This window comes from Ctenopharyngodon idella, chromosome 15 (genome assembly GCF_019924925.1).
Source record: "Ctenopharyngodon idella isolate HZGC_01 chromosome 15, HZGC01, whole genome shotgun sequence".
NCBI lineage: Eukaryota > Metazoa > Chordata > Actinopteri > Cypriniformes > Xenocyprididae > Ctenopharyngodon > Ctenopharyngodon idella.
In genome coordinates this window covers 20,270,842-20,298,824 of record NC_067234.1, presented here as the reverse complement: position 1 = coordinate 20,298,824, position 27,983 = coordinate 20,270,842, and the positions used below count along the sequence as shown (strand labels likewise).

The 27,983-nt window shown below is 35.3% G+C and overlaps 2 protein-coding genes across 2 annotated transcripts in view; one reads left to right on the top strand and one right to left on the bottom strand.

Moving 5' to 3' along the window:
* Positions 1–5,611, top strand: part of mipepa (mitochondrial intermediate peptidase a) — a 28,041-nt gene extending 22,430 nt beyond the window's left edge. The window contains exon 19 of the mRNA XM_051863518.1: positions 5,302–5,611. Within this exon, the coding sequence (XP_051719478.1) occupies positions 5,302–5,402 (101 nt within the window). The 3' untranslated portion in view covers positions 5,403–5,611. The remainder of the gene's footprint in view (positions 1–5,301) is intronic.
* Positions 5,612–7,324: 1,713 nt separating this feature from the next.
* tnfrsf19 (tumor necrosis factor receptor superfamily, member 19) overlaps positions 7,325–27,983 on the bottom strand; it is a 33,003-nt gene continuing 12,344 nt past the window's right edge. Inside the window, exons 5-10 of the mRNA XM_051863517.1 lie at positions 25,549–25,634; positions 13,795–13,956; positions 13,367–13,489; positions 13,043–13,145; positions 10,615–10,838; positions 7,325–7,900 (exon numbers count right to left, since the gene is read on the bottom strand). Of these exons, the coding sequence (XP_051719477.1) occupies positions 7,896–7,900; positions 10,615–10,838; positions 13,043–13,145; positions 13,367–13,489; positions 13,795–13,956; positions 25,549–25,634 (703 nt within the window). The 3' untranslated portion in view covers positions 7,325–7,895. The remainder of the gene's footprint in view (positions 7,901–10,614; positions 10,839–13,042; positions 13,146–13,366; positions 13,490–13,794; positions 13,957–25,548; positions 25,635–27,983) is intronic.

Here is a 27,983-nt window from a genome sequence, read left to right as displayed (position 1 = left end):
AACGGCGTTTAAACAGGGATTAATTGAGGAGAGATGAGCCTGCCTCACTTTGATGTGTCCTTCGTTTCATTATCCTCCAATCCCAGTCATGAGCTGTTCTGACCAATCACAGAGAGCCTCCTCATCCTGTTGTTCTCTATGGATAAATGAAGCTCTCTGTGAAGGGAAGGTGTTTGAAAAGGCATGTTGGACATTCGTTCTGTGGTTGACCTCCATTTCAAAGCACACACAGCTGGGTTGTTCAGGGCATCTTGAACTAGAAAGTCCCTTTGATTCATAATAAAACACACACAATGCACCTGCACTGATAAATATGGTGACTTTACTCCATCCATCCCTGCAAATGTTTGATCTTGTCAACTGTGTAATCATGTTCCCACATAAAAAGATAATCATTTTTATACACTACGGTTTTGTCTTCAGTGTCACACGATTCTTCAGAAATAAACATTTCTTATTATACTGGATAGATTTTTTTTTCAGGATTCTTTGACGAATAGAAAGTTCAAAAGAACAGCATTTATTTGAAATAGAATTATGTTGTAACAAATGTCTTACTGTCAGTTTTGTTCAAGTTAATGCAGTCTTATAATTGTTATTGTAAATTTTAATGTTTTTATCTATTTATTTTAGGACTGTCAACGTTAACGCATGCAATGAATTCCGAAATCCTTAACATGTTAAAATAATTTAACGCAAATAAATTACTGAAGCACATGAAATTGCATCATTAATGTAATTTACATCATGCAGTTAGATCATCTTGGGAGTCGGGAGTTTATCTGAGCATCTACAATGGCGCAAGCACCTGTAAAAGCCCTGGGAATATTTCGTTTTTTACGCAGACTGTCGAACGCACAGCCTTGCAAAGTATACTTCAAAAACTTCAAAAAATTAAATATATATGTCACAAATAAATTGTCACAAAATTGAGACAATTTGACCAACAAAATATCAAACAAAACAGTCAAAATACAACAATAAACCATCAAGGGACATTAAAAGCAATGGAAAAATAATAAGTTTTAAGCAAAAACAAGTTACAACCCATGTAAACATCTTTGCCTCTGTCCCAAATGGCACACTTCTATGCAATTTCGGTCTTGTTGACTTACAATGGCTGCCGCGTGCGCGTGTACGTTAAGACCGTAGGGTGTCCCATTTGTCAATCTTAGGCATCAGAAGAGTGCTCACGAGCGCCCCCTTTGCGGCCGATATGTGCCCTCGATACGCACTTTTGCTGAGCCTGCACTGGTGCGAGCTCCACGGCAGACTTCTTCCTGACAGTCAAAGTGATGTTACGTCACGAAAGTGCGGAAGGCCCGGGAGTGTTTAGGGTGCCATTTAGGACAGGGCCATTGTATTCTTTCATGGTTTTATAAATTAAGGTACTTTCTAACCTCTTCGCACAATCTCACGTCTATGTAGTTCTCCATTGTCGCTGTAGCTTGCATGCGTTCCGGTCTGTTCTGTTTATGCAGTTTTTCTTTGACTACCTTGTGAATCGAGGGCACGGTTGCCACCTTGTGGATAAACTAATTGCTGCAAAGTATTTAAGCGGCTACAAAAATCCGGCGGTGTGCGTACTCTCTTGATGACAAAATTCGTGTCGCTCGCACTGTACGCTGACCCTCGCGTACATGTAAAAAGTGAAGTATACTTTGTGTTTTACCCTGGTAGGCAGAAATTTCTATTCTAACCCTTTAATAAGCCAATTTCACTTCTGTTTCGATCAGATCATTTTAAGCCGCTAAACTCCGGGAATGTTTTCAATCCAATGATCCAATAAGCGAATTAATTCAAACAATCAGCCCAAAACTGATTGCATCATCAGAGATGGCAGAGAGAATAGAGACTCGCGTTGAGTTTTTTAGTGAATTATTCATTCCATTTTGGGTTTTGCTTTAAAACACGAGCTCTCTCATATTCTTTTATTGTTTCTGAAAAGCGCAAGCCCTCAAGCATCGCACTTTGTGAAATACAGACCGAAAGGAACACCGCTGTATAGTCAGATTTCTCAGCTGGATAAAGCAAACCAGCGTCTCGCTAATAATGTTTTGATGGATAAGGATTGCAATCAAAGTAAAGATGATTGCGGTGACGTACAGAAGCTGTACAGTAAGCATGCGTGAGTCCGTTTCAATGAAGCTCAAACAAACCGTTGCATTGATCGCACATTGTATTATGAACAGACACATTTCAGTACATTCACGTTGTTTCCACATACATTCAGGATAATGCGTGGATTTGTCATGTGTATGTTTCTGTGTTTAGTAATTCGGATCCATTCAGAATTACTAAACAAGGTGGTTGGTTTAGGATTTTTTTTTTTTTTTTTTTTGGCATCTCTATGTGGTTCTGTTCAGTATCGCAACTTGACTTGTCTAAACTATAAACGAGCTCTTTGTTGAATCTTGAAAAAAGCTTGCAGAAAATACAATTTTGTGTGAATCACCTTCAGTTTGATGGTATAATTTGCTGGATATAGCAAACAATGACAAAATGAATGTGTTAAACAAGACAAATAGTGTATGCTTAATTTCATGATAAGGGTGCGATTAATCGCAATTCAAAATCTTAATCTATTGACAGCCCTAATTTATTATTTTACTTTCATGCTGTTGCAAATCCTTTACTTGTCTTGACATCAAAATGTAAACAGTCTTGCACACAGCCGACACAATTCCCGCAGGTGAAATCAGACAGGTGATTATATAAGCAGTAGGTTTCATACCAGTTATTTTATTTATATTGTATTATTTATTTAGAAGAATATTATTTCAGTATATATTATAATGCTATTACAAAATAACAGATATCCACTCATCACATGCACACAATAAATAAGCTGACGAATTTTTGAAAAAATCTTTTTTATACAGAGCAAAAAACACAGTTTTAGGCATTCATAAGACCTTGGTAAGCTTAATAGTTTTAAGACTGAGCACAAACATTCACACATTTTAATTGCTCCAATTTATTTTGATTCAATCTTTCAAGAGCTTTTTAACATCAGGAATGTGAAGCTCATTCCTTCACATTTATCTGATGTCTTTATTTTCACTGGATACGGGTCTTAATTTGTATATTTTGGGTTTTGAAAAGGAAAAAAAATGTGAGTCTGGATAGGCTTGTAGTCTGAATCCCCTCTAGAGTGAACTCAGGAAATGAACATCATTATAGAAAGTGCCATTGAAGCTGGAGACGTCTAGTCCTAGTGTGATCCATTCGGAGATTAAAGAAATAGTCGGCGTTACATCTTTAGCTCTCTGAACAGCATCTGTGGCTGTAGCATTCAGCTGAAGACAACATGAGTACAGCTTGAGGTGGGACTACTTACTGATACAGTCATATGCCAGCAGTTCTTTGTTTTTTTTTTTCTTTCTTTCTTTCTTTCTTTTTAGTAGTACTAGTCTCTCCTTATCCTTCATGCCCAAGTCATGTCCAGTAGGTTAGTAACCACCTATTTAGCAGCTTAAGCTTAAAAATCCACCTAAGGGGACATGGTGATGGAAAAGAGAATATGAAATGAAAGGAAAAGTTCACAAAACCTTTGTCATGAAAATAAAATGAGGTTGGAGGAAAAATTAAAATAAAATATTTCAATGCTTTTGTGAATGAATGCAAAGTTTCATTATTAGGGGGAACGCAATAGTTTTGAGAGAGAACAAAATATTTTTTGAGAGAATGCAAATGTTTTGTGAATTAACATGGGAACTCAATACTTTTGCAAGAGAATACAATGTTTTTCAGGGAACACAATAGTTATGCGAGAGAATGCAGTGTTTCTCGGGGAAGCGTAATAGTTTTGTGAGCAAATGTTTTTAGTTTTGCGGGATAACTCAAATGTTTTGCGAGAAAATGCAAAGTTTCTCTGGGAACTCGGTACTATTGTGAGAGAACACAAATATTTTGCAATGTTTTTGCATTTGCAAAAATATTGATATAAAAAAAAAAATGTTCTGCCATCTCAAATTTTTCCCATCACCATGTTCCCTTAGGTGCTCTGTACAAATCTATATCCCGTGTATAATTATGAATTGTAGGAAGATAAATAATAATAAAGCCATATTGTGATTGATATATTAATGGGTCAATGACATGAAGTGCATATTTTTTTTATTTCCTTTTAAAATAATTTGATAAATTCATAACATTTATCACTTTATTCTGTAAAACCTATTCAGTTTGAATTCATTTTTAGTACATTTAAATAATACATATATTATTTTATGTTTTGTTATCTTAAATCCTCAAAATGTCAGGTGGTGCAACTGTCCGAACAAAAGAACAGACGAGAAAACTATTTAAAATGGTGTCTTAATAATAAAAAATGAAATAGGCTATGGCATCATTTGAGGTATGAAACATTTCATATAAACACATTTTATAAATATCAGTAGTTTTAAAAGGTTTGAAAAGGTTTGTAGATCTCTCTCAAATACTGGTAAAAACTGCTAATTTGAACTCTGGGTAGGTTGGTACACTTTCCATGTCAGGTGGTACAACTACAGTGTATATATACAACTATTTGATTGTACTGCCTGACATAAAAACAGTTAAAAAATGAATTTAAACATTTTGAAATGTTAAACCAACCGAAACTTGTTTAAACACATTGTTCATGACTCAAAAACATGCATTACATCAGTTTTGAAAAGATTTTTTTGAAACATTTTACTGAAGCATTATTTGTCAAGGGCCCATATATATATATATATATATGTATAATCTTGTTAAATTAGTTTCGTTTTGCAGATTATTAATTGTGAAAGATTTACATACAGGGTTTGCAAGGTCAGAGTTGCATGAGATTTCAGTGCAGCCTGTTGCTGTGTGGACTTGGACTCCTCTGTGTGTGTGTGTGTTTTAGAGGTGACCTGTGCAGGAAAGAGGGGGAAGGGAGGAGGGCCTATTTACATTGGCAGCTCTACAAGGGGAAATGAGCAGACTTCAAAGCGCCAGCAGAGAGGAATTGTAAATCGAGTGTGCACAGTTTAGCAGGACAGCACACTGTTATTGGCTGCACTGCGTTCACTGAGCAGTACAGAAGCAGAAATGTGTCAACCTGTGGAAGACGATATTGTCATAATGTACGTAGCACAGGAAAGATAAAACCTCTGCCCTATACTGCTTTACTGCCATAGTAAATGCTGCTCAGATTTACAGTGCTTCTTTGAAGTTAACATTACTCAATGCAAAGTGGTAAACACTTACCTAAACAAGTCATTAATGCAGGAAATCATGCTGCTAAAACTGAGTGTATGTAACTGGAATTTGCCCCTCTTGTTTCATGTCCAGGCATGTTGCAGAAAAGACCCTCTATCGAGGACTTTGTCAACGCCCTCGTGTCTGATCTGGACCCTGACTTTGAAACCTTCATCATGGACTCAGAGGGCTGAGGGATGAGCATGTTTCGTGTTAAGTTAAGCAGTGTAACTTTATCTTCCCTGCTGTAATTGGTCTTTACAACTGGCTGAACTATTAATGTATTGAGAAGGGATGAATTATGAAACAAAATTGAATGATCTGTGCTAGTGGATTTCACAAAACCTGTCAAAAACTTGTGTGTGTGTGTTTGTATAAATAAATATATATGTATATATAGAAATGTCCTCTCACTTTCAACTGCTTATTTTCCAGCAAATTTCTTAACTTGTAAATATTTGTTTGAACTAGGGCTGTCAATTTAACGTGTTGACTTAATTTTAACACGTTTTTCCCCCCATAACCAAATAATTAACACATTTAACCCAACCGCCCCATCCCAGACCTATGTAGTTCTTCTTATATTTCATACAGTTGATTGGTGACTAACATGAAGCAGGGCAACAACTCACTGTGTGATGGAACTTATATATGCCCCTAAAATTCAAGATATCAGGGCAAAAATGTCCCAGTATGAATTTTTGTCTCATAAATATCAAGATATAGTTAAGCAATATCACACAAATAATGAGAGCAATATCACACAAGTGCTGTTTTTCTCCAGAATAGCACTAGTGCAATATTCACTAGTGTGATACTGACAGTTCAAGTTTAACATTGTGTTATATTTTAGACACAATATTGTCTGCTTTTGCGCAGTTTTACAAATGAAAATATTACCTATAAAATCAGAGCAGAACTGTTGTGCGTCTCCGAGCAACACAGCGGTGTTTCCTGGGTGAACCAATGATTCAATGACCCATTCATAAAGAGAGCCATTTACTTCATTCCTGAATAAATCAGCTGTGTGAACAAATCGAATGAATGAATGACATACTTTTTTTTTTTTTTTTTTTCAGATTTCCATATTAATAAAAAATAAATAAATGTATAGTTTACACAAAAATGAAAATTCTGACATTTACTCTCATGGCCGTTGAAGCCTGAAAGTTTATGTAATAAATTCTATGGTGAATCAAATTATTATATATTTTTTTTTCTAAAGCTACTTTTTGTAATATCCAACAAAAAGTCATTTAACACAATAATGACTTTAAATGATCTTTTAGGGTGTAATTTATCAGCCAAATTTGAAGTGCGATTTATTTGTGATTAATTAATTGCTTGACAGCTCTAGTTTGACCATAAAAAGATTCAACAACTGAGACCAACTAAACAAATTTCACAGACATTTGATGAACAGAAACAGAATGAGTCCCTGAACAGAGTGGACATTATATATATATATATATATATATATATATATATATATATATACACACACACATACATACATATCTCACACACATATACACGTATATGTATATGTACATGTATGGGATAAAATATGACCAGACATGTTTTTGTGATATTCACTTATTCATATGTGATGCAAAAAGGGTTAATATTGTTGCATAGTAATTAAACACATTGTATTTTTTGTCCTCAAAAAGGATCATGTGAATTTACTCAGGTCTCCGAGTATCCACCTTATTTTTTAACACGGAAGTAAGGCGTTTTCTGTGAATGTGCGAGACGTCCGATTTATTAGCCACTATAGGTAAATAACGTGAAGAATATCAAAGGGCAGTAAACTTTAAAACGGTTTGTGCTACAAACTAGCGTGTTTAGAATTAAGATAATACATTCAAAGAAATACCAGTGTGCAGTATCAAGCAGCATAACGACCTGCTTTTGTACAGCTAAAAAATAACTGGAAGCGAATGACACCGGAAGCCAGACATTAAATTTACAAATGGTTGTGCCCGAAAAATAAGGTGGATATATCTAAAAATACAGTGCTTTGTATATTAGACATTGTATACTTTTCTGATAATCATTATTTATGTTTTCAGATATTTCTGCATGCCATTATTTTTCATTAAAACACTTAAGCAAATCTTGTAAAGTTTTATTTACAAATTTGATGAGCCACAAAATTCATACTGTTTTTATGAGTTCACCAACCATCAATAAAAAAAAAAAAAGCAAGAGTGAAGGCACAAGATGAGTATCTACATTATAAAAAATATTGTCCTTCTATTTCCTATAATACAATATCTACAATTCAGCACACTGGAGATCACACACACACATGCACAGTTTGATCTATGGAACTGGAATGTACTGCAAAGAGTCTGCAAACCATTCAGGTCGACTGCAACTAATACCTGCAGCCAAACCTTAACTTCAACCCACCTGAACAGGTAGTCAGTGCTGGGGTAAATAACTAAACGTCTAGTGCTTCCTTTACAAAAGAGAGAATCTTTTCTCAAGTGGTTTTGTTTACACATTAATAAAGTCTCTTTAAAGCGCTGTTGGCGAGCGTCACACACTGCTGGAGAAAGACGGCAAAACACACGTTCTCAGTGTGTGTGGCCTGATGTAATCTGAGGTGGGATCTTCCTTTGCTCTTTCTACCTCCAGAGTGGCTCTCAGAGGCCAACAACAGGTGAGATAAGAGTAGGTCATCCTGGAACAAGACAAAAAGTGTGCAAGAACAAACATGTTAATCACTTGGCACTAAATCAGTCAAAGTAAATTAAAACTTGTCTCACGAAGTCTCTTAATTTATGTGAATTAGCACAGGCACGGAAGAGCAAGCCTTGTCTCTTAAAGGGATAGTTCACTTATTTTTTTTATACAATGGAAATGAATGGGGATTAGGACTTCAAGCTCCAAAAATGACAAAAAGCACCACAAAAGTAGTCTATATGACTTGTGTGCTATATTCCAAGTCTTCTGGAGCCATACAATGGTTTTGTGTGAGGAATAGATCAAAATTTAAATTCAGTTTTGTTTTTTTGCTGAAAATCTTAGGCCCTCTCAAAATGAGTTGACGTCAAAATAAAAATTATAAGCTTTCAAAGATTTGGAATGTAGCACACGTCATATGTACGGAGACTATGTAGGGGGGAAACAGGGCATCATCCAAATTGGAATCCAAATTAAAAACTGGATTACTTATTTATTCCCTCGTTTAAAGGAATAGTCCACCCAAAAAATGACTATTCTGTCATCATTTACTCACACTCATGTTGTTCCAAACCTGTATGACTTCAGTGAAACACAAAAGAAGATATTTTGAAGAATGTTGGTAACTAAACTGTTTCAGTTCCCATTCTTCCATTATATGGACAAAAAATACAATACAAGTCAAAGGGAACTGAAACTGTTTAGTTATTAACTATATATATATATATATAAAACATATCTCTGTTTGTGTTTCACAGAAGAAAGAACGTCATACGGGTTTGGAACAATGATGACAGGGAGTGAAAAACTCATTTTTGAGTGGTCTATCCCTCAAAGTAAATTTTGGCCGTGTTGTACTAATTCATTCCCTTGTTTTACGCTTGAACTAAATTAAAACAAGAGAACAAATTAGGACAATGTGGCCACAGTTTAACTAAAACGTGGGAACAAATTAATCAAACAAGTCAGGCTACAAACAAGTGGCTACAATGTCTAGTTTTTTTTCCCCCACAACAGGGTTTCGTACATTTGAACTACTTTTATGGAGGTTTTTTTAGTCATTTTGGAGCTTGACAGCCCCAGTCCCTATTCATTTCATTATAAAGAAAACAACAGCCATAACATTCTGAACAAATTTCTCCTTGTTCGTTCCAAAAAAAAAATTGGAACATGATGAAAGAACTTTTTTATTTTAATTTTTATTTTTTTAAACTACTGTCAGCTTCCTTTTTGGTTCATAATCTCACACGTCAACGTTAAATACTTGAAACAAAAACAGAAATCTATGTAACCATATAATTCTATCTGGTGACATTTTGAAGGGTAACAAAGTAGGAAAGGCATGACTTCACGTGTTTCACACCAGCATATTGTTTGACAGTCAAAAGGCTCTTTTATGTGTTTCAAAGGAAATTGAATAATTTGTTCCTTTCATGTTCAGCTTTTCACCATAAGGCTTTTGTTTCCTGCGATCGCAAGTGTTTACACACACCACCCTCGGCTCTTGATGACATAGACAGTTTGTCAGTCGCTCATTTACTTTGGCTCTCATAAACGAACACAGAAGCAGAGTGTTTCAACATCTTAGTTTCCATTCGGCTCACATCTTGAATTCTATGTAAATTTTGTTGCGAAATTTTGAGTATGTTAATATAGTTCAGCTTATGAAGCAAATTAATGATAAATCCATCCATTGCAGACTTAACTTGATTTATTTATTTAGATTCCAGCAACACTTTACAATAAGGTTAAATCTGTTTACATTAAAGCGTAGGTATCATGAACTAACAATGAATAATCATTTTACAGTGATTATTAATCTTGGCTAATGTTAATTTGTATATAATACACTACCGTGCAGAAGTTTTGGGTCGTAAGATTTTATTTATTTGATCAAAAATACAGTAAAAACAGTAATATTGTGAAATATTATTATAATTTAAAATAACTGTTTTCTATTTAATATTTTCATGGAAACTGTGATCAAGTTTTTTCAGGATTCTTTGATTAATAGAAAGTTCAAACAACTTTTATATGAAATAGAATATTTTTATAAACATTATAAATGTCTTTACTGTCACTTTTGATCAAATTAATGCATCATTGGTGAATAAAAGTATTAATTTATTTTTAAAAAATCTTACTGACTCAAACATTTTAAATGGTAATGTACATTAGTAATTTAGAATGACTTTTAAGTAATTTATTAGTAATGTACAATGAACAAGCAGGAATTAACAATGAACAATAGTATATTATGTATAGTATACAATAGTATAAAGTGTTGTTCATTGTTTGTTCATGATTAGAATGTATTAAAGGGTTAGTTCACCCAAAAATGAAAATTCTGTCATTTTCTCACCCTCATGTCTTTCCAAACCCGTAAGACTTTCATTCATCTTTGAAACACAAATGAAGATATTTTCATGAAATCTGAGAGATTTCCGTCCCTCAATTGACAGTTCGCTCAACTACCACTTTGACGCCTCAAAAAGTTCATAAAGAGACCGTAAAACTAATCCATATAAATCGAGCGGTTTAATCCAGATTTTCTGAAGAGACACGATTGCTTTATATGATGAACATGTTTACCTTAGGCTTTTATTATTATAATCTGAATGCAGAGACTTGTGATGATTCACAGAGAGTTTGTCCCTGTAATAACTTCGGACTAATTACAGTATAATTCGTTTCACCCGTAGTATCACTCACCTTCAATTGCAGACAGCTGTTGCAGTAGAAGCCGACTGTTTGACCCATCCTCATGCTCATCTGGGCTCAGGCCTGAGATCTGCAGGTCTCGCTCCTCGTCCTCTTCCCTTTGTGTGGCATTCTGGAGATCGTCTGTGGTTGTATTGGACTGAACGAGCGGCCAGGCCTCATCAGGTGCACATCCTACTTCTGCCTGGCTGCTTCCCAGTGATGGGTTCACCAGTCTGTTGGGACAAAAAACATACTATGATGTCAAATTTCATGGAGTTCAATGGAGATGTTTAAGGGATAGTTCACCCTAAAATGAAAATTAAGGCGTCATTTAATCACCCTGGTTTGGTGAAAAACATGTCACGCTTTTATTAATCATTATTTCTCACAACTTGTGTGCTTTTTCTGGGCAAGTCGGAGTGAACGGCGGCACTAATAGGGTCTCACGAATGTGTAGCCGTGCACAGAAGACCAGCGGTCAAGGTCAGGATTTTCTTTAAATAATACATTAACTCTTTCCCCGCCACTGACTGAATTTTCTGTCATTTAAGAGACATTTTCCTGCAATAGAGTACCTCAGGGATGATGTGTTTTTGTAGGCCAACCTGGAAGTTAGCGGCGCACGGGTTCCCTCGATCGAAAGCCTATGCATTTTTCCCATAGACTTTTGGAAAATCGCAAAAAATAAGCTCTGTGTTTAACAAAGGGTTATGACACTTACACGTTTTGTCTATCAAGATAATCTTTACAAGTTAACACAACATTTACACATTTTGAAGCCTAAATAAAGTCATCAGATATAAAAAGCTAACAGTAGGCTATAAACGGACTACAGCACACCATGGTCGCGAAACAACGTCACCACCACCAAGCTTCCTCAAACTTTATTTAAAAAACAATTTTATTTAAAAACATGTTCGCTGATTATGATCTGCGCTGTGTATGAATACTTATCCACTTTTTCATGAGAAATACTGTCCAAATGTCCTGTTTGTCATGATGACGTCTAAAGTCCCCGCCAAAGGAAGTAGTCCCTTTTAGCAATTTGTTAGCAACCGCCGTTTTTAAGACACAATAAAGGTTTTAAAAAAAAAAAAAAAAATCACAAGCGGGTTATAACTGGTGTGTTTTATGTCATAGATCAAAACGTGAAAATATTTAGAGGCTTTGTTAACCACAGACCTTATTTCAGGCGATTTAGCAAAAACCCATTCAAAAAACCCATAGACTTCGGGGCAATGGAACCGGAAGTCCTAAAATGCTAACTCGCTTCCGGGTTTTTCCTACAAAAACACGTCATCCCTGAGGTACTCTATTGACAGAATTTTCTGGCTCTCTGCGTTTTCACTGTTATACGGTAGGGGGCGCTAATAAATACCATCCCCAAACTTTTAAAGGGGTGGTTCATTGCGAGTTCACTTTTTAAACTTTAGTTAGTGTGTAATGATGCTGCTTGAGCATAAACAGTATCTGCAAAGTTACAGCGCTGAAAGTTCAAAGCAAAGGGAGATATTTTCTTTTAAAGAATTCTCTGTTTAAGGACTACAACAAACGACTGGGTAGGGACTACAACAAGCTTCTTCCTGGGTTGGTGACATCACTAACCCTAAAATTGACATAAACCCTGCCCCCCGAGAACACGCAACAAAGAGGGTGAGGCCATGTTATTGCAATACAGTATGTAACACAAATGCAATAGCATGTCATAAAAGCAAGATGACAAAATGACAAGTTATAACCGTAATTAAACTAAACTATACCTGTTCTATCTTCATGCAGCATATATTCTCTGACTCTGTAGGCATCTTACAACAGTTCCCACACGAGCGATGTATAGATTATCATGACAGAATATGCTAATCAATGAATTTTAGATAGTTAACTCCACATCAGCTATATAAATTCATCAACTAACCGTTCAGAAGCATCCTGTTGCATTCAAAATGTTGTCACTTCTTCTTGAGTCTTTCCATCATTGTCCGACTCCGTTTTGAACATAAAAGGCTGAACAGTTTCTGACATTTTCAGTGAGTCTGCGTGAGGAAATGTGAGGCGCTGCTAAAGGCTAACACGAGCTCCTGAAACTCCGCCCCCTTTTGAGAGCAGCAGCTCATTTGCATTTAAAGGGACACACAAAAACAGAGCGTTTCTGCTCACCCTCAAAAAGTGACAAGTTTAACATGCTGTAAAAAATTATCTGTAAGCTGAAACTTCACATGCACACTCTGGGGACATCAGAGACTTATTTTACATCTTGTAAAAGTGGCATTATACCACCCCTTTAAACAGTAGTGTATGTTAAAAATAGACCGAATTTTGTCGGAATTTGAAAATGAATCTAATAAATCTCCCAGATCTGCCAGACTGAAATGGCACAGACCCAAACCTAATCGTTTAACTTAATGTAAATGTGAATGTGTCTGGTTGAAGGACCCACCCTTCATTGAGACTGCTCTGAGAGTGAAAGGGGCGACTCTCACGGCCACGGCTTTGGCTCCAGGTGTCATCGCAGCACAGAGACGGGATCAGGTGTACAGGACCTGGAAAACAAACCGCACATGAATCTAATATCATGACAATCAACACTGCCGTGACACTCCAGAACTCTGTGTGATTAATAAAATTCTCATCTGACAGATAATTACTGGCTAACTGACATGTTTGGACTCGTCCAAGAGCTCCAGAAAGAACACAGGGTTCCTCATCACACCTCACTTTAGCAGCGTGTTAGTAAGACCTCTGAAAGATGTGTGAAACTCACCGCAGGTCTGTCCTGATCCGTGACGGCAGTGACAGCAAGGCCGCTGGGAAAACTCCAGAACTCGCCGATCCAGACAAGACAACTCTGAACCCAAGTAAGGACCTTCATGTGACCTCAATGAAACTGAGACATCGGCACATGAAACAACAGGAAAAACAAATATATAAAAGTGTTATGAAGTTTCATAAGTTTAAAGGATAACAGTTAACTACTAATTTTTTTTTATATCAAGCATTAAAACAGTCTAAATCATGGTACAATCCCAGTACCACATGACCTCAGGTGGCTTTTATAAAATTGCAGCAACAGTCATATGATAAAAGACACCAATGTTATATAATATAAATATTATCTAAATTAAACTACCGCTCCAATGTCTGTTTTTTTTTTGTCAAAAGTTCAAAGGATTCAGCAGTGGTGTGAGTCACCTGGTTTCTTCTCCAGCAGTTGTCTCTTACAGTAGATGACACACAGGATGAAGAGGGCGAGCAGGACTGTGGCCAGCGCACTGCAGATGACGGCAGCTAGAGCCATGTCTCTGGGGCTGGTCACTGGAGACTGGAACGGGACAAGATTTACTCGCCCCATACCTGAGACAGGAGACAGGAAGTGAGGTCACTAAGCGTCTCTAGTTCCGTTTTTACTCAATTATTCACCCTTATATTTTATTTTATATTTTCTTTCTTCTGTGGAACACAAAAGGAGATTTTAGACAATGTTAATGCTGCACTTTTTCATACAAAAAACAACAGTGACAATCACAAATAGTGACAAAAGGACATCATAAAAATTGTGTGGTTCTTTTATGGTTTATTAATTTTAAGGTTCTTTTATAGTTCTTTTTTTGGACCTTGACAGGAACATCCCTGATTTACATTCATTGTAAAAACATTCTGTCAAACTGCTTATTTTGTGTTCCACTGAAGAAAAATAGAGGTTTAAACTACATGAATATGACTAAATGATGACTGAAAAAAAAAAAAAAAAAAAAAAAAAAACTACAATATGGGAGTCAAAAGTCACTCAGAAGCAGGGTTATTATGGCTAACTAAAAACTAAAACTATTAAAAAAATTGTTGAAATTATTATACACATACACACACATATATACATATAAAATTGTATAATATATATATATATAAATGTTGTCTTGGCAAATAACTAAAATAAGTTTAGGTTGAAGCACATAAAATAAAATACATAAAACTGAACTAAAAAGTAATATTGTAAAAAAAAAAAAAAAAAAAACTAATAGAAATTACAGATGCGCATAAAAAAATTGCTAGAAAATTAAACTAAAATTAAAATGACAACTGAAAATATAAAAATAAACTCAAAATTAGGGATGAGCCCGAATACCTTATTTGGAAAGGTACGGAAAATGAAAAACGCGTTCTGTTGAGCCTGTAAAGGTACATGGTGATGGAAAAATTATGAGATGTGAGAAAAATATATATATATTTCAAATGTTTTTGTGCTCGCTTGCAAAACTTTCATCTCATATTTTTTCCATCACCATGCCACCTTAGGGGCTCCATAGAATGCGTTATTCATTATCCGTGCCTTTCCATTCGTCTTCAGGCAAATCCCTACTTAAAACATTAATAAAAAATATTAGTATATACATAATACTTAATACTTGCTTAGTTGGGGACACTTGACATTTGATATTCAACAGTGTTTTGATCTGCCTGCACTGACACCGTTGTATGCAAACTGAACTGAGCTGGATGATGACATCACTGTTTACTCCAGTGCTGACATAGATAAATTAACTAAATTAATAACTTTGATTGATTCTTACATCGGAATGAATCAATACTGAATTTACTTGAGATGGATAATGACACCATTTTTTTTAAGAGCTGCTGTGCAGCCAATTTTATATATCAGTTATCACTGTAAAGCTGCTTTGACACAATCTGCATTGTTAAAAGCGCTATATAAATAAAGGTGACTTGACTTGACTAAAATCACATTGTCCAGAAGGCTAACGACCCCAGTATACATATAAAAACTGCCACTGGTCTGTAACGATTATGTAATAGGTGGGTGTGGTCTGACTCTCCATGCACCTTCTTTGACACGGAAATCTTTACAGGTAAATTTTTCTGCCTAGTCCGTAAAAACATACTGTATTCACCCAAATGCCACTCCTAGCAGCATGGGCCTCATCTGAATGTTCGCAAACATTATGAAGTTGAGCAGCTATTTTGAACATCTGTTTACCCCTTAGCGAAGAACAAAGACAAACTTTTCTGTGAGTATATTGTGGCCTCAATTCACCATGTGTACCCTCAAGAATTTCCTATAGGATTTTAAACTAGTGTTACAAAATCCAAACATTATCTTAAGAGACTTTCACATTCTAATACACTTTCCTTTTTAACATTATGATGTGACCCACTCTGTTTCATCTTCCATTGATCCTGCCAAAACCAAAAGCCCCAGTTCAAGTGTGTGTGTGTGTGTGTGTGTGTGTCACATATCTCCTCTCGCTGTGGTTGCGGCTGGGAATGTGCTCCAACGAAAACGGGGTTTAAATAGCAGAAATGTCCTGGAGGTGAAGGGCACATTCCAGCCTGCTGATAATTTTTCACCCCTTTACCCCGGGCCAGTCGGGCCTTCACTTGCCAGTCTAGCGAGCCCATTATTAAGAGGCAGATCAAGGCCATGGGCAGTCACTGCTATATGTTTGAAGTCGGTTGGGGAATGTGTAATCAGCCTGAGAAAACAGCTGCCACAGTCTGAAGGCACCACAGGAACTCTGATGTCACCGTCTAGAGAGCCTTCCCTACCCTGAAGACAACAGCCATCTGAGAAAAAGCCAGGGACTATCAAGTGACTGATCTAGCCTGAAGAAGGGGTTTTACACTCAGTGTTCTACTGACACCGACTATTAAGTCATCGAGATAATTGGGGTTATCATGTTATCTAGTGTCTACATAAATGTATCCGTCACTTAGGACTTGAAAAATGGCTGTGTGGCGAACTATAAACAGTGTACATTCACATAAAAAATTTTTTTTCGCTAGTAAGAGTTAATTAACAGCTAGTTAGAAACTACCCAGAACACTCTAGGAACCAATGCACAATGCGCTAACAACTACTTCATATGAAGCGCACAGGAGACTCTGTATTCACAATAGACCATTGTCAAATTTTCCCCCTATTTGGGTGTTAGCAAAAACACACCGTTTTTGTGTGTGTCCCTTTAAATGCAAATGAGCTGCTGCTCCTGGCCCCCTTTCCAGAAGAGGGCGGGGCTTTAACAGCTCGCGCTTCGGTTGCTCAACAACAACAAAGCTGGAGAATCTCACGCAGCCAAAATGCCGATTGTCAGTAACGGTGTTCAGCCTTACATTGTTCAAACCGGAGTCGAACACTGATGGAGAGACTCAGGAAGAAGTTACAACTTTTAGAATGAAACTGGACATTTCTGAACTGTTAGTGGATAAATTTATGTAGTTGCTGTGGAGTTGATTCAACTCATCGACTAGCATGTGCTGTTATGTTAATCTTTTGTGCAAATCCAGCACTGAATTGACCCTCGTTTGTGAAGCAGTCCGGTGTAAAATGACGGCATGGAAACAACTCTCTACTACAACAACTCTTCCTCTTCTCTAAAGCAGCCCAACATGGCCTCACCCCCCTTTGTTGCATGTTCCCGGGAGCAGGGTTTATGTACATTTTGGGGTTTGTGATGTCACTACCCTGGGAAAAAGCTCGTTGTAGTCCCTACCACCCATTTGTTGTAGTCCTTAAAAAGCGATTTCTGTAAAATAAAATCTCTCCCTTTGCAATAAACTTTGAGCATTGTAACTTTGCAGATGTTGTTTATGCTCAAACAGCAACATTACACACTAACTAAAGTTAAAAAAAAGTGGAATCATAATCAAGGACCCTTTAAATGATTATGATTAGCAATGAAATTCCTAGTGAGAAACTACATACAAACTACAAATGTTGACTGTTCCAAGATGTTGGACACCGTTGATGTGTCTGGAGCGGTCGAATGTGGCATCTATGCATATCGTATAAGCACCTAACCCTGGTTTTAAACCTAAACTTGGCATAAACTGTAAACTTGTCCCTCAAATCTGATTGGTTGTTTGGAATGTTGTTGCAGGATCAACAAAGACATTGATCCAGGAACATGTTGTACACATACCTATTACCTATGGAAGATTCCACCAATCAGAGGACTGTAAATTGTGCCAAAAGAACACTTTAGCACTGTATATATATATATATATATATATATATATATATATATATATATATATATATATATGCAATATGTGTAATTAATGTTATAAATATAAATGCAATAAATAAAATAAGTAAAATATATGGTTTATATATACACATATTTAACATCTTTTAATTAACGCTGGTGGGGAAAGAGATAAAGCCATTTAGAACACATTTTTGTACTATTGTCTGTAATGTTTAGACAAAACAAAAGTTTGTAATGTTGTGATTAACCTTGTAGCTGAATGGTTTGGTTCATGGCTTATAACTCTTTAACAAAGACTTTTTAAAAATCCCTAGGGGAAAAATGAATGGGAAAAATACTTCCAGAAACCAAGGTCTCTGAAAAAGTGGGCGGGCACTAATGCACTCTATTGATTTTAGTAGAGGTTGAAGTTTGCTTGTTGTCAAAAATCTAGTTTAATGTAAAAGAGTTTTGCATTGTTTTTTCAATACCGGCAATGTAGAATACATCAAAACATATAGTTAAGTACAGACACGCCTATGCTAATCCTGCACAGTCAGATTTTGAAAACAAAGAAAACAACACAGAGAAATAAAGTCTGTGGACTTCTTTATTCCAAAGTATTATTTTGCTGTAATGAAGTTAAAAATGAACCAGGTATTTGTTTAACATCTTTTCATTGGAAGAACACAAGCGTTCTTTATTTGCTCTATGGTAAATTAATCATTAAGTAAACACGGGCTTGGCCTTCACAGATACAAGTGCTCTTTGTGAGACAATGTCAACATCAGTTGAGCCCTCAAAAGAAGTTTCTTTGTTAAAGATGTGTGCCTTTGCGCACTTCGTTTGAAGACATAATCAAAACTTTAGGTGCAGAACTCATCATTAAGTCCTATAGTGACCGATCCCATTCTTAAACATGTCGAGCATTCTGATTTAGAAAATATATATCATTGTTGTTTTGCAGTCTCTAAAGTGTTGCTATTGTGTTCTAGGTGGTTGCTAGGTTTTTGTAAGTGGTTGATAAATGGATATTTTCTGTCCCAAGTCTAAAGAGTCCACCAAGTCTTTATGACTGGGTTTAAATATGCATATATCTTTACTTTATAGTAGGTAAAAAACAGTACGGCGAAAGAGTATTACGTCCGAATTCATAGTCTTCAAAAAACAGCAGGTGGAAAGTTCCCAGATGACCTACTATTTCCGGCAAGATTCTGAAGTGCACATTTACTATCCCATGAGGCCACGGGGGAGGGGTTGTAACCATAGGTATGTATACGTAGATGACAGACATGTCAACGCAGCCACCATCTTGGAAGGGTTAACGTGACGCTGTTAATTACTTGCACTAACAAATCAATGAATTTATCAAAAATGTCACAACATGGTGCAGCCTATGGTGTATTCTAGATGAACTGGGATAATCTTTCAGAGGTGAGAATGTGCTGGTTTGTGTTTTACGTATAACTTGATATGTAATATCCATATGCAGAATTATTACATTAATAGTGCTGTAAATTAAATGCTGTGAAAATCAACTGATAATGTCTATTGCAGATAGATATATATATATATATATATATATATATTCATAAATGTGTATAACTAGGTTGCAGATGCACAATCAACTTGCACTCGAGTCAAATGAGGGCACATTTTTTAACCGATAAGAAAACACGTGCATAAACTATGATGGAAATACATTTACAGAATAAATTCCTCAATGCACATCAATAAATTCATGTGACTTTGCGCGATGGGACAGCATAACTGGACTAACCAGCGGACCAATCTTTTTCACAGCATCTGAAATGCTGTTTTGGTCGGTATAATTACCTTCCAGAGCTCTCTTACACGACTGCATCTCCTACTTTTCTTAGCGTTATTTAGCGCCAGTTTATCAGGAAGTGACGATTTTATTCTCATTGGATGGAAACGCTGCTTTATTCGCAAATGTTTTATGTGATTTTCCAATTTTGCGCATAAGTTAAATTTGCAAATTTGGATGGGAACATAGCTATAGAAGCAACACAACTGAAGCTGATAAGTCACATGACAATGACAACACAATGGATGTACTACGTCCGAATTTCATTCAAGCTACCCATACCCACATCCATACTATTTAGAACATACTTTAACTATCGCGAAGTAAGTTTCAAACCAAATGTAGTACCTAGACAGTACACTGTAAAAAGTAATACGCTATATCTACTCCATAAAATTTTGGCAACAGATTACAAGCAATATTAATATTTAAATTCAACAAATAGAATTTAGTTAGAATTAATCAAATTAATTCTTTAGATGTCAACCATTTAAAATGAGTAAAATTTAAACAAAAATATCAGAATAACAGACAGACTTCAAAGATGAATTAAGAACTCTTTATTTTTTTATTGTCAACATTGAAGACACCTGATGATAAAAAGCAGAATCACTGAAGAAAAGAGAAACACAAGAATTAACAGAGGTTTAGATGTTGATGTTGATTTTATTGAAAATGTTTGGTTACCATTATTGTGATCAGTGTTTCTTTTAGTTGGGCAGTTTGAGGTTTTTGTAATGGTGTTTGCTAATTTTACACATTTTAAATGGTTGACTCTTAAGGAATTAAATTGATTAATTCTAACTCAATTCTTATATGTTGAATTTAATTAATAATATTGCTTGTAATCTGTTGCTACAATTTTATTGAGTAAATGGAGCATATTACTTTTTACAGTGTATGCGATTTCAGATTAAACTTTTCCGGGAAAGTTTGCTTTGGCAAGTTGTTTCGAACTCCCAAAAACAAACTCCAAAGAAACTTTGTTTTGGCCTGATTTTGTTCGAACTTCATTTTTCTATTTAACTTGAAGCAGCCTATATCAGGGCCTTAAGCGTTTGCGTCAAAATGGAAGTATACTTAAGTCTATTGAATCTTTTTAAAGATTTTATTGTCTACCAGGAAAAAAATATTTGCTAAGAAAAGTAACATCATACCTCTCCTCAACAATACACACAATTTGAAGAATGATTCAGGATGATTTAGATGCCGAAGTTTAATACTTTTTTTGAAAACCACTGGTTAGCACATATTGTGCTTTGGTGCTCATAGAGGTAATGCAGTTTTGAGTCCAACCTACATCATGTCCTGATCCCATTTCCCTTCTCTTTAGCCAATCATTTCCTGTTTACTTCCCAAATCAAAGAATTGCATGTAGATGCAATTAAAGTGAAGGAGAAAATGTGAATGAGCAGATTCACATAAAGAGCCAAAATGACATGTACTTCAGAGTTTGCTCAGAGTTGTACTTCTATCTACACTGTCATGTCTCAGTGCCAGCAAATCTGGCCCAGCTGTGTACTGTCCTCCTTCCCTTCACCTCCCCCCAAAACCAAAGCGTTTCCCCTCTTATCAGCTGCCCACAGCTGCAGCAAACACAGACAAAGGGCGGCCCTTGAAAAGATCTCACCTGCTGATACTATCGCAGCACTGCGCTCCATGAGCCAATAGACTGTTCTCTTTGATATGTGCGGCTGTTGACTTTAGAGAATGCCACACTGAAACACATGGCCTTGAGCCCGAAACAACTGTGGGGTAGGCTGGTAGTATAGAGGATTGTGTTGATCTAGATCCCGAAATTCCAAGCAGGTTGCTGATTAAACGCTCCATAAAAGAGTGACCGTTATTCACTTCATTAGTTGCCAAGGTTGGGGCTTTTAAGCGGGTAGGGTAAAATTAGCTCTGTTCTAAAACCTAGAGAGTGTCTTTGCTGTCTACAACACAGGGAGCATTATAACCAAAATGGAACCAAATAAGTGAAAAAACACTTTCATGTGACATGCACAGAAAACTCGATTCACAAGTGATTTGAGTAGAGTTTGAGCAGCACAATCATCGAAAAATTATCTGCTTTTAAAATCACAGGATTGTCTTTTATGTGGTGCTTCATCAGACTAATCAAATCAGTCTATCAGTGACCCACAAAACATGAGAGTCCAAGATGAAAGCCATCGCTAATTATGATCTATGGGCTGAGCCAATGTGACGTAATCCCCTTCAGGTCAAATACCAAACCACTCATTTTCTTTCATACTCTTGCGGTTCAAGCTTTCTTCAATATGTACAATACAGTAATGGTCGCTTTTCATGCTGGGCTTCTTCAGAGGCTCTAAATTCAGTAGCTTTGGGCTTGAATCCTAGTAAGAGTTAAATCAGAGGTGTTTCGCAAAAGTAAAAATGCCAGCTTATATTACTCTCGCCCATTACCGACCCAGCAGCCGCCCGGCTCTCATGTGACCCCTTCATAAATTGGCTTCACATCAGTTCAGATGCTTAGATGGGACAGCTGTGAGGGGCTTTGCCAAATATTTAGAGCTATCCTATGACAAGAAAAGACAGCAGCAGATGAAACACATTAAAGCAGCTAGAGGAACCCATAAAATGCTCTGTTTTCTTCCTTTCGCTCTCAGGATGGGCCAAGGAGACCAGAGTGTTTCTGGATTTATGGTCTTCTCTAAAGACAGACTTCCTCGTGCAGCTGCGTGTTTGCCCCGGGCCGACGTGGGGGCTATTAAAACCATCAGGCCTTTGAGTTTTCACCACCCTCAGTCAGATAATGCCAGAGGATAGGAACGCTCTGGAGTCTTTTCAGCCGTTTGCACGCACAATGGGTCAGAGCGGCTTTGAGTTCCTATCAGATTCAGTTATGGTCCAGAAGTGCAAAGAAAATTATTATCTGAGTGCATCATAAACAAAGGATATAATATACTGTAACTCAACACCTTCTTCCACAGTCCAAAAGGAGCATTTAATAGAACTTGGCTGTAAAACGTTTTCACAAATTTTCCTAACACATGACAACCTACAATTACATGTCAACTATTTGGCATTTATACATTTGCTCCGTGTTGAAATACACAATCATTTTCAATGGCAAACTCACATTTATTTTATTTTACTTTATTTTATTTTTAATCATTTATGGTAGTTATTAAAAAACAATTCTCAATAACCAATAAATATTTTTTATTTTCTCTATAAAGTCAAAGCTCTATATTTATTTTTAATTTTTTAATTTTATTGTAATTTATAATTTACAGCAGTTTTTATAAGAAATTCTTAACCAAGAAATCATATTTTCTATATAAAGCCAAAGCTATTTATTTTATTTTACATTCTGTATTTTATTTTATTTTATTTTATTTTATAACTAATGGCAGTTATTAAAAACAATTCTCAATAACTAAGAAATCTTTTTATTTTTTTGTATAATGCCAAAGCTCATTGTTTAATTTTAAATTCTTTTTTTTTTTAATTATTTATTTTATTTTAATTTATTTTATTTTAAATCATTTATGGTAGTTATTAAAAACAATTCTCAATAACCAAGAACTCTTTTTTATTTTCTCTATAAAGTCAAAGCTCTATATTTATTTTTAATTTTTTAATTTTTTTGTATTTTATAATTTACAGCAGTTTTTATAAGAAATTCTTAATAACCAAGAAATCATATTTTCTGTATAAAGCCAAAGCTCTTTATTTTATTTTACATTCTGTATTTTATTTTATTTTATTTTATTTTATAATTTATGGTAGTTATTAAAAAACAATTCTCATTAACCAAAAAATATTTTTATTTTTTTAATAATTCCAAAGCTCATTGTTTAATTTTAAATTCTTTTTTTAAGAAAATTATTTTATTTTATTTATTTTTTTATTAATTTATTTTATAATTTATGGCAGTTACTAAAAACAATTATCAATAACTAAGAAATCTTGTTATTTTTTGTATAATGCCAAAGCTCATTGTTTAATTTTAAATTCTTTTTTTAAGAAAATTATTTTATTTTATTTTATTTTATAATTTATGGCAGTTATTAAAAACAATTCTCAACCAAAAAATATTTTTAATATATTTGTAATTTATAAATAAAATTTATATTTTTATTCTTTTTACAGAATTTTTTTTATTTTAAGAAAATGTTTTTTATTTTATTTTATTTTATTTTATTTGCCAAAACCACAAGTAATTTCCTGAAAAGTTGACTGTTTTTTTAAAGAAAAAAAAAAAAATTAAATGGACATCAAGGAAAAAACAAAATGCTAAAAAAAAAAAAAAAAAAAGACTGGTGTCCCCTCCTCTGAAGGCCAAAAATCACAGTGCATAATGTTTACATAATTAACCAAAGTTTATACAGAGATCAAATTCTTCACATCCACGGGTCGAGCTGACCTGTACGCCTATAGGACTATGTATCGGGCGAAGGAGTGTTAGACCTGGCTCAAACTCTGCCCTACAAACAAGCTGCAAATCTCCACATGCAGCAGCTGCAAACATCTTAAACTTCACACTTAATTTTGAAAGGTATAAGTTTCCCCCATGCCTCTCCCTGTGTAACTGCCAAAGACACAAGCTTCCGTACAATGGCACTCAACGGTGGGTAAAATGAGCCCAATTAGCGCCACAGACTGCAGGAGAACAATACACTGCTTTGTGAAACGCTACGTGTTTAACATACCCATGTGTGTATTTGCAGAAGAGAGCCATGCTGTCGAACAGTTACACAGAGAGTTCTGTTTATTACCTACGCCTATGTTCTGACTTGTAAAAAGAGGCATTTATTTGATTGTAAAATACTGCTGTATGAATCACCAAGACTGAGTGGGTCGTCATCTCGCAGATTATTATTAATGCAACTGTTTGTATGATGGACCCTTTTAAAGGATTACCCTAAAAAAATCTGTCATCATGTACTCACCCTGATTATGTTTTTAATTGTATGTTTTTTATTTCATTCTAAGTAAATGTGGACCTCCAAAAATTCACCGATAATCTTGCCCTTCGCATTAGCTCTCATTCACATGTTTTCAAACTATGAGATGCAATGGGATGTGGAATATAAGTCCTTTGAACTGATTTTGTGGTGCTTTTTCGTCCTTTTTGAAGCTCAATAGACACTTTAAAGGGTTAGTTCACCCAAAACTGAAAATTCTGTCAATTCTGTCCCTCATGTCGTTCCACACCCGTAAGACCTTCATTCATCTTCAGAACACAAATTAAGATATTTTAGATAAAATCCGATGGCTCAGTGAGGCCTTCATTGACAGCAAGATAATTAACACTTTCAATGCCCAGAAAGCTACTAAAGACATATTTAAAACAGTTCATGTGACTACAGTGGTTCAACCTTAATGTTAAGAAAAGGACAATACTTTTTGTGCGCCAAAAAAACAAAATAACAATATCTAGTGATGGGCGATTTCAAAACTCTGCTTCATGAAGCTTCGAAGCTTTACGAATCTTTTGTTTGGAATCAGTGGTTCGGCACGCGTATCAAACTGTCAAAGTCACGTGAACCACTGAAATTTTGAAACATTTTGAAACACTTATGATGTAACAAAGCCTCGTTTACTGAAATCACCTGACTTTGGCAGTTTGATACACACTCCAAACCACTGATTCGAAACAAAAGACTCATAAATCTTCAAAGCTTCATGAAACAGTGTTTTGAAATCGCCCATCACTAGATATTGCTGAATTAAGTCATTATTTTGTTTTATTGGCACACAAAAAGTATTCTTGTCACTTCATAACATTAAGGTTGAACCACTGTAGTCACATGACCTATTTTAAATATATCTTTAGTACCTTTCTGGGCATTGAAAGTGTCAATCAACTTGCATCAATGGAGGCCTCCCTGAGCCATCGGATTTTATCAAAAATATCTTAATTTAAATAAAGGTCTTACGGGTGTGGAACGACATGAGGGTGAGTAATTAATGACAGAATTTTCATTTTTGGGTGAACTATCCCTTTAATGGTGTATGTAAAAGATGTTTTGTTTGTTTTTTTGTTTCTTACTTTCTTTCTTTCTTTCTTTCCAAAAGAAAATGAATGCACTGGACATTTTCCTCAAGGACAGAAATACCTTCAAAAACCTTTGTATTTAACATTGAATCAATAAATGTGCTTACAGTGTGGTTCATATGGTGGCGGCGGATCTCCACATGGGATACACTCCATATCCTGAAATCCACTTAACTTCGTCTTTCTGTAAAATCTGTAAGAATAAAATGCATATTAATTTAAAAATGAAACAATATATTATTATTTTACTTCTTTATTTATTATAATGTATCATTAATTTTGTAGTCAATCAACTTAAAATTTAATCAAATTAAGTACATCATATAACAATTAATCAATCAAATTATATTGCATACACTACCACTGAAAAGTTCTGGGCCATTTTTGTCAGCAAAGATGTATTATATTGATCAAAAAATGGCAGTATAGACATGTATAATGTTACAAAAGATTTCTATTTTAAATAACTGCTGTTCTTTCGAACTTTCTGCAAATCTTTAAAAAAAAAAAAAAAATAAATTATCATGGTTTCCACAAAAATATTAAGCAGCACTACTTCTATTTTCAACATTGATAATATTAAGAAATGTTTCTTGAGCAGCAAATCAGCATAATAGAATGATTTCTGAAGGATCATGTGACACTGAAAATAGAAAATGGTTATTTTAAATTGTAATAATATTTCACAATATTACTGTATTTTGATTAAATAAATGCAGTCTTGGTGAGCACAAGAGACTTCTATCAAAAACATCAAAAAAATCTTACTGACCCCAAACTTTTGAACGGGAGTGTACATCAGTATTTACAGAGAAAAGGCACCAAATGCATATAACTCAAAGGCATTACATTCATTATTGTGGCAGATTATTAAACAACTGGATAGACAAAAAGTGGCTTTAGAATTCAAATACAATTTAAAGCAATCATTTTTCAACTAGACTTTAAAAAAAGACATTCTTGTCTGTGATATGTTTTAATTGTTGGATTATGTACACATGTATCTATCTTGCTGCTTTTCAATTGAATATCTCTGGAAAATCCCTTATTAGAAAACTGGATTAGGGGGTAATAATTATTTGACAGCCCTATTTAATTAACCAATGTTGGAGGAAAACTATCCATTACAATGTGAGAAGTATTCCACCATTAGTTACAGTAACAGCCGTAAGAACACATTTCTCTAAAATGATGTAGATGAACTTTGAAGGTAATGTGAAGAGTTGCCTTCAGCATGTCTTACTGTGCCAAAGCACTTAATTATGGGTAATCAAAAGTTATTAAAAACTTATCTGGTGAGAGCAGGATGCTGCTGTAGGGAAACTAGTACCTCTTGCAGCGATAGCGGAAAGCAGGTCTTCATAAACCTGACATGTTTCAGCTTCGAGGGCATGTCTGGGCCCAACCGAAGGCCTTGAGTTTATTTCCCTGACCTGGACTTTAAACTGAGAAATCATCTGCTTCGCTCAGGGCTGGAGGGCTAAAGTGTGTGTAACTTATGTAAAAAACTTTCATGAGAAGGACTGAGCCACGGCTGCACGTAAATACAGTTTGGGTTTCAGTATGACTGTATGCTCTCAAAAATAAAGGTTCTTTATAGAGTGCATTAGTGCCTCCCTACTTTCTCACCAGTGTTGGTTTCGGAAGTATTTATTCCATTCATTTTTCACATAGGGATTTTTAAAGTCTTTGCTAAAGCATTAAAAGTCATGAACTACAAGGTGAATCACAACATTACAAACTTTTATTTGAAGCAAAAAGGTAGTTGAAAATCTGACAAAGGTACAACAAAGCTACAAGTCAGTGTACTTAAAGGCTTTAGTGAGGAAAAGAACTACAATCCCATGAAGCACTGCGAATGACATAATGGATTAAAAACGATGGAGAAATATAAAACTAATCATTCAAAGCTGATTATATATCTTTAGGAACAATATATTGTATGTTTATTGAAAAGTATGCATATATATACAAAATACTTAAGTATTTTGAGAGCGTATAGCGAGACCGACTTTATTACTTCATTTGCAGTGCTTCATGGGAGTACAGAGCCTCACAGAAATCTTTTGGCACACTTTGCTCCCAACGACTCTCAGCATCATGGGTAATGTTGTTTTTACTACGAACTCCGCTGTTAGACACAATTATTTTTTAAATAAATGGAAATAATGTGAACAGATGGCTTCAACAAAAGCATATACCTTCGATTAACAACATCAGATATCGCAGTAGTTATCGTTAAAAAAATTAATGACCCTATGGAGAAAAGTTTTAAATTCCGGATCATGACTGCTGCACTGACGGTACCATGAAGAACCTTTAACATCCTTGGAACTTTTCCATTGTACTTAAAGGGTTAGTTCACCTGAAAATGAAAATTATGCCATCATTTATTCACCCTCAAGCCATTCTAGGTGTATTTGACTTTCTTCTTTCAGACGAACACAATCAGAGTTATATTAAAAAATATCCTGGCTCTTCCAAGCTTTATAATGGGAGTGAATAGGTACTCTAGATTTTGAGGCCCAAAAAAGTGCATCCA